Source organism: Ciconia boyciana, chromosome 5, assembly GCF_034638445.1.
Source record: "Ciconia boyciana chromosome 5, ASM3463844v1, whole genome shotgun sequence".
In the NCBI taxonomy this organism is placed as follows: Eukaryota; Metazoa; Chordata; class Aves; order Ciconiiformes; family Ciconiidae; genus Ciconia; species Ciconia boyciana.
In genome coordinates, this window is record NC_132938.1 from 9,656,855 (window position 1) to 9,672,922 (window position 16,068).

The 16,068-nt window shown below is 38.6% G+C and overlaps 1 protein-coding gene and 1 non-coding gene across 4 annotated transcripts in view; both read left to right on the forward strand.

Moving 5' to 3' along the window:
• The window catches only part of NSD2 (nuclear receptor binding SET domain protein 2), a 104,536-nt gene extending 90,839 nt beyond the window's left edge, over positions 1 to 13,697 (forward strand). For all 3 annotated transcript variants that reach the window (XM_072861960.1, XM_072861962.1, XM_072861959.1), the window contains 10 exons: positions 574 to 753; positions 1,795 to 1,951; positions 2,699 to 2,904; positions 3,356 to 3,459; positions 3,730 to 3,999; positions 4,095 to 4,211; positions 6,174 to 6,315; positions 7,041 to 7,147; positions 8,792 to 8,996; positions 9,910 to 13,697. In XM_072861960.1, coding sequence (XP_072718061.1) covers positions 574 to 753; positions 1,795 to 1,951; positions 2,699 to 2,904; positions 3,356 to 3,459; positions 3,730 to 3,999; positions 4,095 to 4,211; positions 6,174 to 6,315; positions 7,041 to 7,147; positions 8,792 to 8,996; positions 9,910 to 10,178 — 1,757 coding nt within the window. In that variant the 3' untranslated portion in view covers positions 10,179 to 13,697. The remainder of the gene's footprint in view (positions 1 to 573; positions 754 to 1,794; positions 1,952 to 2,698; positions 2,905 to 3,355; positions 3,460 to 3,729; positions 4,000 to 4,094; positions 4,212 to 6,173; positions 6,316 to 7,040; positions 7,148 to 8,791; positions 8,997 to 9,909) is intronic.
• On the forward strand, positions 5,889 to 6,019 carry LOC140652577 (small Cajal body-specific RNA 23). Its single transcript, XR_012042862.1, has one exon.
• Positions 13,698 to 16,068: the final 2,371 nt, after the last annotated feature.

A 16,068-nucleotide genomic window follows, 5' to 3' on the forward strand; every position in this document is an offset into this window, starting at 1 on the left:
GGCATGCATGTACTATTGATTGATTCAGAATTTTTTAAAAAATAATAATTGCATAATTTTGAGTCAACATTAGGATTTACCTTGTTCTCTTTTTTTTTAACTAGCTTTCAATTATCTATAGTTAATGATGTTTTCTTCTCAAGAGAGAATGAAATCTAGAATGCATACATGATGATGAGAGACAGGCTGAGCAGAGTGAGAGCAAGACCTGTGAATGCAGAAGTACTGCAGCAAGGCTCGCCGAATGTGGAGACATTTGATTCTGTGCATATTTTTAGCTTTGGGCAACATCTGTAGGCAAAATTGCATGACTGAGGAAAGCTTGTCTACCCTGGTGTGCATAGATAAAGCCTTCACATTTAAATGTTTTAATGCTTTAAACTCGGTGTAGCGTTCTTTAAAAACCTTTGTTAATTCAGTATTGCTACTAAATGCAAATACACAGACTTTGAAAACATAATTGATACAATTTTTTGTGTATATAGGCGACCTCAGGCAGTACTACCATTTTTTAGCTCAAATAATAAATCATTTTTTTTTCAAAAATAATATGGCAGTATTCTGCTTTGCTAGGAAAGATGATGCGTTGTGTTCGCTGTCCTGTTGCATACCATGCTGGAGACGTTTGCATTGCTGCGGGATGTGCAGTCATCGCTTCCAACAGCATTGTTTGTACGAATCATTTCACTGCCATGAAAGGAAAAAGTCATCATGCACATGTCAATGTGAGCTGGTGCTTTGTGTGTTCAAAAGGTAAACTGATGTAAAACTCTTTCATAAATGCAGCATCAAAACGTTTTATTCTTCAGTTTAAACTTTATTTTATTAATCTGTTTATAGAATATTATTAGAAATGTGGCATATTAAGTTAGGCTCCATTAGGTATTGAAATAACTTCAGGTTGGCTTGTGCTGCTTCGAGTTTTTGAGTATCCTTTTTTTGCAGATATACTTATTAAAGAATGTTTTTACTTGGACTTTGTCCAGCAACCAGAAGCCTGATTTAATTCCTTGCCAGAGACATGTAATGAGAAGTATTTATCTGTTCTCTCCCCTGTGTTCAGTGTACTGAAGCTTTTCATATTTCTTTATTGCTAATACGTAATATTAAAACATAAATATTTTAAGAGTTGCTTTTAGTTTAACAGCAGACAGCAAATTGAATCAGTATTAGTTGTTGCTGGGAGTGCCACTAATTAAGAGTGTTTTGTTTTATGTTGTATAATAAATTTATTTCTTATTGAGAACCACAAAATGCATAGTGCTGATTAAACTGTAGCAGTGAAATTTTACCTCATTTGTTAACAAATTAACATGCAGCATAGCAGCTTGTTAAGCTGCAGCTAACTTTCCACTTGATAATTCATGGAACAAACTAACAACCTCATTCCCTCTTGCCCCAGGAAAAAAACATAAGAGAAATCTGTTGTTAAAATTTTGCATACAGTGAAATATTAGTATATATTAAACTATGTTAAATATATTGTAGTCATTGAAGTAAAACAAAGTAATTCTAATTGGCAGTGCATTATTCTGGCTTTTTTATCACTAGCTTACTTGTTATTTTGTATGTATTACTAATCCAAGTCTGCCAGGCATTCAAATTAGTATAGACCTTTTGAGTTTTGTACACAACTAAATTATATGTATTTGTTGCAGGCCAGCATGTTTTAACCATTTATTTTCTAACTGAACCTACCACATGTGTATTGCACTGCTTTGAACCTGGTTGGAATGCAAAACTTGTATTTTTGTCTTGATGTTTTTCAACTTTTTTTTTTCTCTCTCTCTGAAGGAGGAAGCTTGTTGTGCTGTGAGTCATGTCCTGCAGCGTTTCACCCAGACTGTTTAAACATTGAAATGCCAGATGGGAGCTGGTACTGCAATGACTGCAGGGCAGGGAAGAAACTCCATTTCCAGGATATTATTTGGGTTAAACTGGGAAATTACAGGTCTGATGAATGGATTTATTTTCTTTTATGGCACTGGCATGTTTAATTAAGGATCATACAATTGGTTGCTTCTGTAGGCCAACCTTGCTGCACACAGATTTCTCATTCCTCTGTGAACTAGGGACCCCATCTCCGTGCAAGCTTCAAGTTCAAAGACTTGAAGCTTTGTTGTTGCTCTCTGCCAAGGCATTACCCGTACAGGACTCCTTGTAGTCTTCTGACATCTGCTTCCAGTGTATGAGCTTTCAACCCCTTTTGTTTCAGAGATCTCTTCAAATAATTAAGCTGGTATAACTTGTAATTGGCTAAATTACTACGTTGCAGGCTGGCAGATAAGTCACTCAGGTTGTCACGTTGTTCACTGTGATTTGAGTGAGATAGAGGTGGGTGGGGTTTATCCTAGAAAGCATTAATAGCTATTATCAGCTGTCTCTTGGTCTTTGACAATTACAGTGATTGCAGACCTTATTAAAGATGATGTTTTTGCTAACCAGATGCAAGGAGCTTTATGTGTATGCTTATCTTGCAGGCAGGCAAAAGTCCCACAGATTTTAGTGTTGGGCTTTCCTTTTCTAGTCCTGTCTTCTCTCGTTGCCTAGTGAGTGGGGGGAGGAAAGGGTTTTAAATCCACTTGGATCTTGGCAATAATAATCAGTTACTGCTGCTTAGGGTGATTTTGTTAAACTGTCTCTTGCAGAAAGAGCTTGACTAAAATGCTGTATTTTTTTATTTGTAATTCTGTGCTAGGTGGTGGCCTGCAGAAGTCTGCCATCCGAAAAACGTTCCCCCAAATATCCAGAAAATGAAGCATGAAATCGGAGAATTTCCTGTGTTTTTCTTTGGTTCTAAGGATTACTATTGGACGCACCAAGCACGGGTGTTCCCTTATATGGAAGGAGACAGAGGGAGTAGATATCAGGGGATCAAAGGAATTGGAAAAGTCTTCAAAAATGGTACATAACTAAAAGTAAACAAAAATAATCTTGTGATATGCATGCTTTACTTTCTTCACACATAGCCTTGGGACTGGTTTTGTACATTTGTTTTACAATACTGAATTTAAAAAATTGTTTTGGTGTCTGGGGCAGCAGTCATTATTACTAACTTTGAATGAAAGCATTATTTTCATGGCTTGTAAAAGACTAGCATCTAATTGGAATTACTTCTGACGATTTTTACTTTCCAAAAAGGAAATTATGAGTGTAACTGGGAGACAGAAAGAGTAGAATTGATACCTCTGTTAAGAGTATTAACACTCCAGAAGCATTGTTTGCAAGAAAATTGAATGATGGGACTAGGAAGTAGAAGATGATTCTTTGTTTCACACACATGGGAATGAGCAAGTCAACTTGGGGGGAGTAATCCTCTGTCTAGCATTTCTGTTGAGACAACAATCTTTTTTAGCTTTGCAAGAAGCTGAAGCTCGATTTCGAGAAATAAAGCTACAGCGAGAAGCCAAAGAAACCCAAGAAAGTGAACGTAAACCTCCACCATACAAGCATATTAAGGTAAAGTTTAAGCATATTAAGGTAAAGTTTGAGGAAATTACACTGGATACTCAAAGGTCTAAGCCAGCCTTGGAGAGGAAGAGCTGAATGGTGAGATGGGGAGGAGAGGTTGTAATGATGTGCTGGTAATTGTGCTTTTAGAGTCATGAGATGATGAAATTTTGCTTCCATTGGAACACCTAGTGTTGCAAAAACCAAAACTGTAGTAACTCTTACGATAAACTCAAATGTTTTAAAGTGATGTTTGAACTATTTTAATGTATTATTCAGGTGAATAAACCTTGTGGTAAAGTGCAGATATATACTGCTGACATTTCTGAGATTCCCAAGTGCAACTGCAAACCCACAGATGAAAACCCTTGTGGCTTTGATTCTGAGTGCCTAAATCGGATGCTCATGTACGAATGCCATCCACAAGTTTGTCCAGCAGGAGAACGGTGCCAAAACCAGTGCTTTACAAAACGTCAATACCCTGAGACAAAGATCATCAAAACCGACGGGAAAGGGTGGGGTCTGGTCGCTAAGAGGGATATTAAAAAGGTATGAATCATTCTTGCCTAGCAAAGAATCGGTGACTTGTGATGCTGTTTGTGGGTTTGGTATATACTTTACTAGTGATACTTGGTATCTTTCAGGGAGAGTTTGTGAATGAGTATGTCGGTGAGCTGATTGATGAAGAGGAATGTATGGCAAGAATCAAATATGCTCATGAAAATGACATTACCCACTTCTATATGCTTACTATTGATAAGGTAGAGTGTTTTACATTTTCTTCCGTTATTTAACTGTAACATTATTTTGATCACTTTTCCTTCTGTTGATCACCTTGGTAGGGCACTCTGCTACCTGTGATGTTCCACAGTTTCATATATTCACAATGTCGTATCCTCTGTGCCTGCTTGCTCCATTCTGTATGTATAATGCATCTCATTAGTTCTAACTGTGTAATGTCCTAAAGTATATATTAAAGTCCACAAATTTGCTTTTCTGCTTGATTTCAAGTACAGCAAAAGTATTTATCTGCCTAGTCTTAAAAGGAAGTATGAAGTTTCAGGAAATAGAATCATAGAATGGTTTGGGTCGGAAGGGACCTTTAAAGGTCATCTAGTCCAGCCCTCCTGCAATGAGCAGGGACATCTTCAACTAGATCAGGTTGCTCAGAGCCCCGTCCAACCTGGCCTTGAAATGATAATGATATAGTAACCTGACCTTGAAATAGTAATGATACAGTTGAAAGAATTAGTTAGCAATCCTTTTACTAAAATTTCAGCAACAAAAAAAATTCTTACTTGAGAGTAGTGTGGAATATTAGTTGTGAGACTATATTGGGCATTTAATATTTTATGCAACTATCTGTCCCTTTCTTTGGTTGTAGCAAAACTAGGTTTGTGCTTTTGTAGAAACTCTTTTCTGAAAGCACTATCTGCATTAGCAGCCAGCCAGCACTTCACAAATTGATTCTGCAGCAGATTACTTAACGCAGCAAATTAATCCAGCATCTGTGGTTCTCTGTGCACACCTTTGAGTATTTTGTTCCTGAAGAAAGTGGAGAACCCAGACAGTAAGGGGTATTGATTATATATATTATATTGCTTCAGTGCCCAGACAGCTACTTAGGAGAAAAACAAGAGCTGGCTGTCAGTCCTGCATATTTTTTCAGCCCTAATCACCTTTCTTTTGCCCGAGATGGTCCTGCTCTGTATTTCCACAGCTCCTGTTTTCATTAGTCCTGTAACTGAGGAGTTGCTGCACAGGAGTTATCACCTAAGAAGGATGAAACTGTGTGTCTCTGAACACTTCAGTTTCTCACCCCTCTACTAAACTGACACACAATGTCAGTGTGTTAAATACCTGAACTGAACGTGTATTTGACTCTTGCCGTAGTTAATTAATGGTCATTGTGGTTCTGTCTTTCAAAAATGCCCACGTGATTATGAGGCTGAGCTGCACATGGAGTTAGAGTGGCTGGATGTATGTGCACATAGTCATGACAATCATACATGTGCATTATAAATTTGAGTTAGAAGGAAACTGTAATAATTGTTCATAAATAAGCAAAGCTATCTTAAGCAGCCCTGCAAAGAATCACAGTTTCAAAATTCTTCTGGCTATTTCAAGACTTTATTTTATTTTGTTAATGTCTGGTATGTTTGGTGGAGATAGAAATTAAAAGGCAATTGTGTGTAGGGATGGGATTTTTTTAGTTTATCAAGGGCTTGTTTTTGTTTAAACTAGGCTGATTTGGGGAAAGCAAGCTGGTGAGAAACTGGTAATCTCTGCAAGTAGTCATGCAGTGACTTGGTAAATACCATAAAGCACAGTATTTGTAAATGCATCACAGCTTTGTGAATGCAAAGTAAAAGGTAAATGGACTGAGTTTGAATTTTGAGGCTTTTTGGAGGGAGGGGGTTCTTAACATGACCACCACAGTGCTCACAAGAACACTTATCCTGCCACGTGGCTGAGATGAGTTCTGGGAAAATGTGAGCTAGAGCACGAGTATTGCTTTGGGAGTGTCACATTCCAGGCCACATGAGACACTACAGTTTTCAATACAACATGGACCATCGTTTTGCTTGTGCGCTTCTGGGTAGCAACACCACGTCTGTTTTGAATGCAACTACTGAAATAATTTATGGATTTTTTTTTGATTTTTTTTTTTTTTTGGGGGGGGGGAGAAAAAACATTCATTCTGTTGCTGGTTTGATCTCCAGGACCGTATTATTGATGCTGGCCCCAAAGGAAACTATTCTCGTTTTATGAATCACAGCTGCCAACCAAATTGTGAAACTCTAAAATGGACAGTAAATGGAGACACTCGTGTCGGCCTGTTTGCTGTGTGTGATATTCCTGCAGGTATATCAGCTTATGCTGGTTTGGGTTTAATTCCCTAAGTTAAACCTTTTGTGCAGTTATGAGTGGGATGGTCATGGTTTAACTGATTCAGCACAGATATTTTTGTAGAGAACTCAGCACGCGGAAGAGATGCTTTGTGATCTGCCTTTTATTTAAAGTTTCTTAATAGTGAGTCCCATGGCTGCTTTTTGTTGCTTGCTTCTAAGGGAACACCGAAGAAGCCCTAGTCAGTATCTGTGCATTCACTTTGTGTGGTAGAGCATAGTTTTTGTTTTAGAGATCTCAAACAATATTTCTGTATCTTTTCTTCAAGTGATGATAATAAACTTAAGGAGTGGGGCAAGAAGGATGTTTAAAAATATATATGTTCTGGTTTGTGTACACACACCACACACACATATATATTTATAGCTGTATCTAGCTGTCTAGATATATGGATATATATAACGTGTGTGTGTGTAAACCAGACACACTCAGGGTTTTGTGAAGTCTCAAACCAATTCATTTTAAAATGTAATTGCATCAGACATCATGCTGTACTGGCATCTAGTTAATCATTGTCAGTGCTTATGAGCAGTAAAGAGGGGGAAAATCTTATTATAATAGATCAGGAAGCACGTACAAAACCAGAAGACAGATAATGAAAGCTTTATTTGTTTGTAATATTTTCGATAGACTTTGTTACCTTGTCCTTCATAATGAAAGGGTATGTCTTTCTCACTCAGGGACGGAGCTGACTTTTAATTACAACCTTGACTGTCTGGGCAATGAAAAAACAGTCTGCAAATGTGGTGCCCCAAACTGCAGTGGATTTCTTGGGGACAGACCAAAGGCAAGTAATATGTTAAGAGAATTTGATGGTGTCTTGTCAAACTACTAGCCTTGTTTTTCTTTTGCGGTATGCGTTGGTGGACCAGTTTTATGTTATGATAAGGGTTAATGCTGCTTAAACAGATGCTAGCTGTTCTCTGAGGAAAAAGCTTAGTGTTTCCCTTGCTGGGAACATGGAAACATTGTTTTGCCAGACATAACCTTGGTGCTGAAGAATACATTTTTATGCTGTAATAGTATAGCAGGCGATACTGCTTTTGGGAACACCCTAAAACATTTTCTCCCACTTTCTCCTATGAAAAATTAATTACTTTAGGTTCTGAATAAGAAATATTGCTAGCTACCAGTGCTAGCTTTTGGGATCAAAAGCATACAAAAGAAGGGGTTGCAGAGGAAATAACCTTCCCAGTCCTGTTCGAAGTATGAAGGAGGGAGAGGGTTGTACGAGCTATGAACTGACTAAAAATTAGCCTAACTATAGCCAGTGAGATTATTCTGACATTGCAGTTTATATTTCTCCCATATAAACCTTAAAATATGATTATTTTATTAAGATTTGTTAAAAATCTTTCAGCTGAACTGAAGAATTTTTTAAAAAAAAAGAGTTTTGAAATGTAAACATAAAGAAAAAATTATACCAAATTACATCAAGAAATGGCCTGTATGATTCATGTCAGGTTAATTTAAAACCTGTAATCCAGGAGAAGTTGATGGGGCTTCCTGAAGAGCTGGCATAGGAGTGCGAGGGAAGGCACAAGTACATTCTCAAAAGAAAAAAATCACCTGTGGATGTAGAAAGGCTGCACCTTCATGTGGTCCTTTACACTGCTCAGTATCCGGTGCTTCAGAGGATGGACTTAAAATCTCCAGAATTTGCATAGCTGTTTTTTGTTAAGGGAGAGGCTTAAGTGGGGTTTCACATAAGCTTGTGATCAATTTATGCAGACAGCCATGAAGAAATGAAATGTTACAGTCCAGTTTTGCAGGGCTGTCTGCATTGCTAGATAGAATGGGCTAATTTTAAAGAAAGTAGTTAATGATTACTGGGGTGAGGGGGAGGGAATGATGGTAGGAATGTCGGAACATCCAGAATGAATTTTATATGATTTGGTGAAGGAGAAGTACAAGCAGCAGACTGTCAGACTGAAATAGGGGTAAGGCTTGGTATATTCTTTCTAGCATTATGGGCACAGTTACAGTTCCTGAAATTCTGCTGTCCGTTCCTCAAAGAAGGGAAGTGGAGGCTGTTTTTAATAATTTCAGCATGAGTATACACAACTGGAAGAGAAAAATGGATGTTGAATTTAAGTGATTGGTGGTACAAGAACAAAATGGAGGTAAATTAGCTGCAAGTAGATTAGACTGGAAATTGGAAGACCTTTTTTCAGTCCTAAGAAAGCGGAGGAGCTTTTCAATAGGAACAGAGTGTAGGGACAAGATCTGGTTTCAAGATGACTTTTTACAAGGGTCAGCATGGTATTTTTATCAACACAGATAGGCACCGTGAGGCTCTGGACAGGTCTGTACCAAGTCAAATTTTTGCCTGTGTGCACAGTCTGACAGGCATGCCAACAGTTTTGCTACATTGTGTAATACTTTTCCTTTGCAAAACTGGCATTTACAGATTTGCATCCTATTCTTTTAGAATTCTTCCACTAACGCCTCAGAAGAAAAAGGCAAAAAGACCAAAAAGAGAACACGGAGACGCAGAACGAAAAATGAAGGAAAGAAAGAATCTGAAGACGATTGTTTCCGTTGTGGTGACGGAGGCCAGCTGGTATTGTGTGACAGGAAATCCTGTACTAAAGCTTATCATCTCTCCTGTCTTGGTTTGGTGAAACGTCCTTTTGGTGAGTTGGCTTGCCTCTTAAACTTATGGAAATAAATAACTTGTGCAGGGACCTCATTTATTGCACTGAAACCTTGTCAAGAGCGTCTTCTCAAAAACATTCTTTTCATATGGTAAGAACTTTATTCATGCATCATGTAGGAGCTTTTCCTGAGTATGGAGACAAAATGATGGCCTTCCTCCTGCCTCTGGCAAAATGAGCCTTTTGTTTTACAAATGTAGGTAACTGAGTACATCACTTGGTAGGAGCACCATCGCCCTGTCACAGGGAAGTTAATTATATCTAAGAAATGCATGAAGCCAGTTGAGTTCAAGCCAAAAGAATAGCAGCAGCAACTGGAACAAGGCGAGCAGGAAAATGTTAAGGGCAGCAGACATCAGGTTGCCATTCCAGATACCACAGGAGTTACCTGGTTCCACAGTCAGCTATGTCAGGTGGGATATGAAGAAGTGAAGCAGGCAAAGCCTGTTATCCCAGAAACAAGTAAAACAATGGTAAAATATGCTGAGGCAAAAGAGCGTCTGTAGGCAAAGCCCATCAGCCATCCCTGAGCAAAACTTGCAAAAAACAGGTGAGCATTGTAATGGTAGGCAGCAGTTGACTGGATGTCTGGATACTCTACCAGACTGCAAGTTCTGTAAAATGCTATTGAGTAAAGCCTGAATAATTTCTTCTAGCTGGAGTTTACTGCTGTATTTAAATGAAAGGATGCCACAACTGCTAGTTACTGCTGTCAGTTGAGCTTTAGAAGTATGGTGTAGCATTTTGATTTTTTGAGATTAGCCATGGTAGTTGCCATCTCTTCTAGCTTTGTCAGGAAAGTCATGTGGTGTTCAGGTGCTAAAACACAAAACTTTAAAAGACAATGACACATTTTACTCCCTACTAATGCGCTCTTTGTTTTTGATCGCAGGAAAGTGGGAGTGTCCTTGGCACCACTGTGATGTTTGTGGCAAACCTTCTGTTTCTTTCTGCCACTTCTGCCCAAATTCTTTCTGCAAGGAACATCAAGATGGGACAGTACTAAATTCTATGTTGAATGGACAGTTATGCTGCTCTGAACATGTTCTTGGGGTGGATTCTGTTGAAAATCAGAAGACTGAGAAACCCCGCAAAAAACTGAACAAGTTGAAGCCTAAGAGAAAGCAGAGGAACAGATGGATGAGAGCTGAATGCAAATAGTCATGGACTGCAGTTTCTACTGCCAACACTATCTTGTAGATAAGTTGTGAATATGACCAGGGAAGGACACAATTTTACATATATTCTGTAAAGGTTACATGGGGGGGATTTTTTGTTTTGTTTTGTTTTGTTTTTATAAATCCACTGAGCCAACCACAGCAGTCTTCTGCTGCTTCTGCACTGATAACGAACTGCATAGTTCAGAAAATTTCAGGACACACCAAACTTATTACTCAGCATTACAGTTACACTTGAATTGTTACGAATGTAAAAGGTTCCCTCCAAAATACTTTCAGATGGAGGTAGGTTAAAATCAAACCAGGTAGGAGTAAACATAGGTTTTTGAGATAGTATTTGTCAAACAACAGATGTTAAAAATAGTATATCCTTGAAAGAAGTTATTAGCTCTCAAGTCCTTTTAAGTAAGAAATGGCTTGGTCTGTGGTCCCAATGAGATTTGCTTGCCTTGTGTGTTTTTGAGCAAGTGCTTGAATGCCATTCATGATCCAGGTGCGTATCTCGCCATAACCACACCCATAACAATTTGTTTGTGCTCTAAAAAATAGTTCTCCAGTGATTCTTAAACAAACATGTTTTTAAATATCCTTCCACCAAGAAATATAGTGCGTGGTGGGAAAGGCACACCCTATACCAGAGAGGGGAAATCTTACATTGTAAGAGATTTTTTTCTATACTGTTTTTTCCTGTATTTCATCCCAGCGAAATAGAATTGACTTGATCTTGCAGAGCTGTACAAGTCTGAATTTAAAGGGATATTGTCTTGCAATCTAGGCCCAATACTCTAGGATTTTTGTGTCTTAATAAAAATAAATCATACAAAACCTATTATTTGAAAAAATTACTTGATTTTTTTTTTCTTTAGTGTCAAGTAAAACACAGAGGCAAACATTTCTTTGGAATGCTTGGAGTCCAAGCATTACAACTTTGTGATAATGCAAAAAATGCCCAACAAGGAACAAAAAAACCCCCATGAATGAAACAGAAGGTGAAACTTGACTAAAGTGCAAAAACTAAATTCAAAACAACTAACTAAAAGTGAAACAGATTTTTGAAGAAGCACGTAAGGAACAATTTTAATGTGAAATTTAGCCTGACTGTTCCTTTTGATAAAGTTTGTGTAAAACTGGCTACTTGACTTGGCAGACTGTTTGAAATTGTTCTTTACTTTTTTAGGAGCTCTGCTCTCGACTATCTTATCGCCACTGTGTTGTGTCAGCAAAGCTGTTTTGAATTCTTTGCTCCCGTTAGGTTCTCACACTTGCAGTGAGATAAATATACAAGATTTAGTATTGATGGAAATAATGTTAGAACTAGGAAAAAACGGTAAAGAAAAATGTCTTTACCTGTTTTCTTCCCAGTGCATGTCATTGGTGTGTGATTAGGCAGTGTTACAAGTAAGTTTTGACTTGTGCCATTGTTATCTAGCCTATGTAAACACAATGTGAGCCTTCATGTCCATTTAGTAATTTGTGTATGTTCTAGCTTAGTTTGCCTTTAATAGTGCAGAAACTCTGTGTAGCCCTTTTGAAAATGAAGCCTTGCTATATCATGAAAGTGTATGTTTTTTTCCAAAGTATTTCTTCGGGATTTGATTGCAGATTTAGTTTTTGGAATTATCAAAATCCCCGTTTGTTCCCAACACGTAAAAACTTCGGGTTTATTAGAGGATATTAATTGAAAGAGGTTTTAAATGTAGCATTTCCCTATCCTGAACTCTTTGGTTTCTATTTTGTGACCAAACTGCTTTGTTCTTTTAATCGATTTTTATAAACACTGTTGGAAGGTTAATTTTTTTCAAATAATTTTGAAAAAATAGCACAGTTCAAAATAGGGGGAAGTGTTACATGTTTGCATTTTTTAAAGTGGTATGCCAAGCCTTGCACTCAAGGAAAAAAATCAAGATTTCTTAATTGATTTTGAGGGAAACTTCCCCTCTGCTATAGATATGTGTTATACCAGGACTGAAGCATAGGCCTGTGCCTAAAATCAAAACCAAAAAATGGTATTATGTATGTTTCTCTAACATTGGTTTTTGAGGGGAGGAAAGCGAGATCAGGTAGTAAAGCAGAAAGATCTTCCTCATCGCTTTTAAACAAAATGAAGGAATTTGATGTCATTGGGACCATTCTTTGAATACTATACCATGTAAGGAAGGCTTTATAAGAATACCTTTAAATAAGTTATTATAAAATATTACCTTTACATTCCGTTGCTTTTATAATTTGTTAATTTTTTAGTTGTTTCGTTGCTTTTTCCTCTTCATATATAGGTGCAACAGCGCTGGCACCCTGGAACAGTTATGCCCCAGGTCCTAAGAGGCAGATACTCACTTCCAGAAGCCGCCAACTCAAATAGTTTCTGATCGGCATTGCTGCAGTAACACCATCCATTTTAAGATCAGTCATGGAGCCTACAACTCCCTGCCTGCCTCTCAGGTGGGCTCACGAGCACATTTAGTATGGCAGGATGCAGGACAGCCACCCATTTTGTATCTGTCTGTGGGTAAATAAAGACTTTGGCATTCAAAGCACTCCCTCTCAGCGCTCTTTTCATAATGTTAAGTTTACACAAACAGATCTTAGCAAGTGGCTGTTTGACTTTCTGCTTCCTTCTACCTCTTCTCTGCTCTTTACTACCCGACTCTTTGGGCCAATGAAGGCTTGCATCACTGAGACTGCAAACCAGGAGTTTGCTTTTGAGTTGCTAGGAGTTCATTCCTTCTGCTGATCACGTACTTTGGAGATTGATCTTTAAAAGAAATGTGGATCATGTTCTCCCCTTCATATGTACTGACCATGTAACCCCATGAGCTCAGCTAAGTCACTCAGGCGGTTGTCTGGTAGAATTTTAGTTTCTGATTCAGGAAAGGTGGTTTTACGTGTCTTTAATGAAGGCTTCTGTACCTTACTCTGCATCACTGGCAAAATAGGCTGAAGTTTCCTTAAAAAAAGAAGACAAAAGAAAAGTTGTTTCACTACTTTCCTTCTCCTACTGTTCAAATACACGGGAAAACAATCTTGAAAAATTAAGCTTTCTCATGATGCAACTCAATACTTTTTAGCATTCAGCAACTTAGATTTTTTGTTATAAATTCACCAAAATAACATCTAAGTATGACATATTATGTGGCTTTAAATTATGTACTTAGTGTCTTGCCCATCGAAGTAGAGATGTATTTCCTTTTCCAGCAAACTCTTCAAAGCTGGTACACGATAGCCAAATTCAGAATTTGTTGTTCTTTTATCACATGAGCAAGCATGGAAACAATTTTCAGTTGAATATATTAGATGTATTTTCATACAATCTAGAAGAATAATCAAATTAAATGTCTGTTTTGTTCAATAGCTTTGTGTTCATGGTCAGTTTTTAGGGTGTTTTATTTTAATTACTTGGAAAAGCAAATATCTTGAAAGACATATGAATGGGACTTCTCCACGTTGTTGAGTCACATTGTTCCACATCTGCCTGCCTGAGAAACTTCAGTGTCTTCTTAAATATTAAAATTTATTCCTAGTTATTTAAGAAATTGCTAACTCTTTTTTTGTAAAACAGCTCTCTATAGTTATTTTTGCACCAATTTTTTTTTTCTTCAAAGAAAAAAAAGTGAAATGATACATACTAGACAAGCGTGGTTGGATGTTGTTCTTTCATAGTGAAAACTTACACTCCAAGATTTCCTAAGAGACTCCATGGAAATAATGTTTTTAAGCTTACATGGAGGTGATAATGATTGTGCTTTGGCTTGTTTTCACAGCGTTGCTTATCACAAAAATATTGACCTTTTTTTGCAGCACAGTTTTTCCTGTTACAGTGCTGTTTTCTGTTGCTCATAATTTTACAGGCTTTAACAACTTTGAGCTGGAGTCATGCAGTCCTACCAGTTCTGTTTCCTTGGGTTCGTTTAGCTGTCACTGGTGCTGTTCCTGCTTGGCCTGGTCTGAATTTGACTGTGTTTTGCTTTTTCCAGCTGGGTTTTAGTTTGGGTCTGGTTTGACTTCATAGGTGGAATCTCCCATGTCTGACAGCAGCTATTTTTTTTAAGAGCATTTCAGAAAATTGCTTTGATACTAATGGATTACTGTTCTGCTGAGATCCTCTGGTGCTGTGCATCAGGATTGTGTCCTTTTGCTGCTCCTGTGAAAAGCCACAATTTTTTGCCAGTTGAGAAACTTAATGCCTGTCTACTAAATTGACAGAGATGTCAAAATTTGAGAAAATTCTACTAAAACGTGAGAGAGACTATTGGGGTGGATGTGGGGAGCTCTGTCCATGCCGTGGAGTTTGGGTATGGTTAGAGGTACTATCCATGTTGCTGCTGATCCAGATTAGAATCACAGAATGGTTTGGGTTGGAAGGGACCTTTAAAGGTCATCCAGTCCAACCCCCTGCCATGGGCAGGGACACCTTCAACTAGATCAGGTTGCTCAAAGCCCCATCCAACCTGGCCTTGAACACTTCCAGGGATGGGGCATCCACAACTTCCCTGGGCAATCTGTCTGATCACAAAGGATGATGTACCTCTCTTCCCATCCATTTGTTCATCTGACATAGCTGAGAGGGATCAGAGAACTGATTTTTTTTTTATTTTTATTTAAAAAAAAACAACAACAACAGAGTAATACCTCCCCTGGGGAGAGAATGAGCAGCTGAGGGCAGTAACCACTTAACCCCCCACCAGCTGGGTTACTTCAGCTGAATCTGCTGCTGCACTAGCCCAGTGAAGAGACAAACATGAGAAGTAACACCTGCTTCCACCTCAGTGCACATTCATTTAAAAGCATAGATCTTTTAATAGTAGATACTATTTTTACTAGTGCTCATAGAGCTGGTGAAGCACAGCGCTGTGATGAAGGGTCACAGCTGGCTGGTCTGTCTGGGGTTACGCAGCACACCTACTATGAATTTTGCTGTAGGAGACTGGAGGCAACAAGGTGGGAAGGTTAAGAGACCCCAGGTACTGATTTCATGGAGCAGTTGAAGTTGGCTCCATTACAGTCAATGGGCATTTCCAAGTGCCTGGTATGCTGGCGAGACCTCAGATGGCCATGAGGATAAGGGTGCAGAAAGCTAAACATCACCGTGAGAAAGAACATGAGAGGGAAAATATAGCAAACAACAGTTTTTAAAAGAGAAGAGTTAACCAGCCACCAAACACCTACACTATTTGAAATCATCCCTGTAAAACACAAATCACATCAGCTTAACCCGATGGTTGAACTAGGCCAGCTGCACGGGAGAAAGCTTGGAGTGCCACAGCCCTGTGCAGGGAACACGGGTGCAAATCACACGTGTGCTCTCATGGGTGAGGAATGAATCAAGCATCAGGGATCAGGGCAAGAACTTTGCACGGGCATTTAAGCCATTGCGTTTTGCACGTCTCCTAGGTGTGCAAAAATGTGCAAGGCATCGTTCATGGCTGCAGCATGCTGCTCTGTTTGGCTCCGAAGGATTGCACACAGTTTCATGGCTTACTGGTGTGGCTTGGTGGAGAAAGAAACAATTCCTGTGAGATTTGATGAAAGTTTTGGGTTGCTTTTGTAGCTCTAGTATGAAGCACCATCTTACAGCAGGAAACAAAAAGGACATATTTGTCCAGGAATCCACCATTATTTTAGTTGCACATGTTTTCCTGCAGCTGAGAGGAAGGGGAAAAGCTTGGGGCTCCCTTTCCTTGACATAGCTTTGCTTAAAGTAATGGTGAAGTTTTCAGAATGGCATAAAGAAAATAATGGCATATTCTTCAAAGGAAGCATATTTGTGTTAGTTCCTGCTCAGGTGGAAATGATCATTGTATCACAGGAACCTTAATAACTGGAGCAGTCAATCCTCACTGAGTGTGTTCAGCTGACTCTTGAAATGGAGGGAGAGA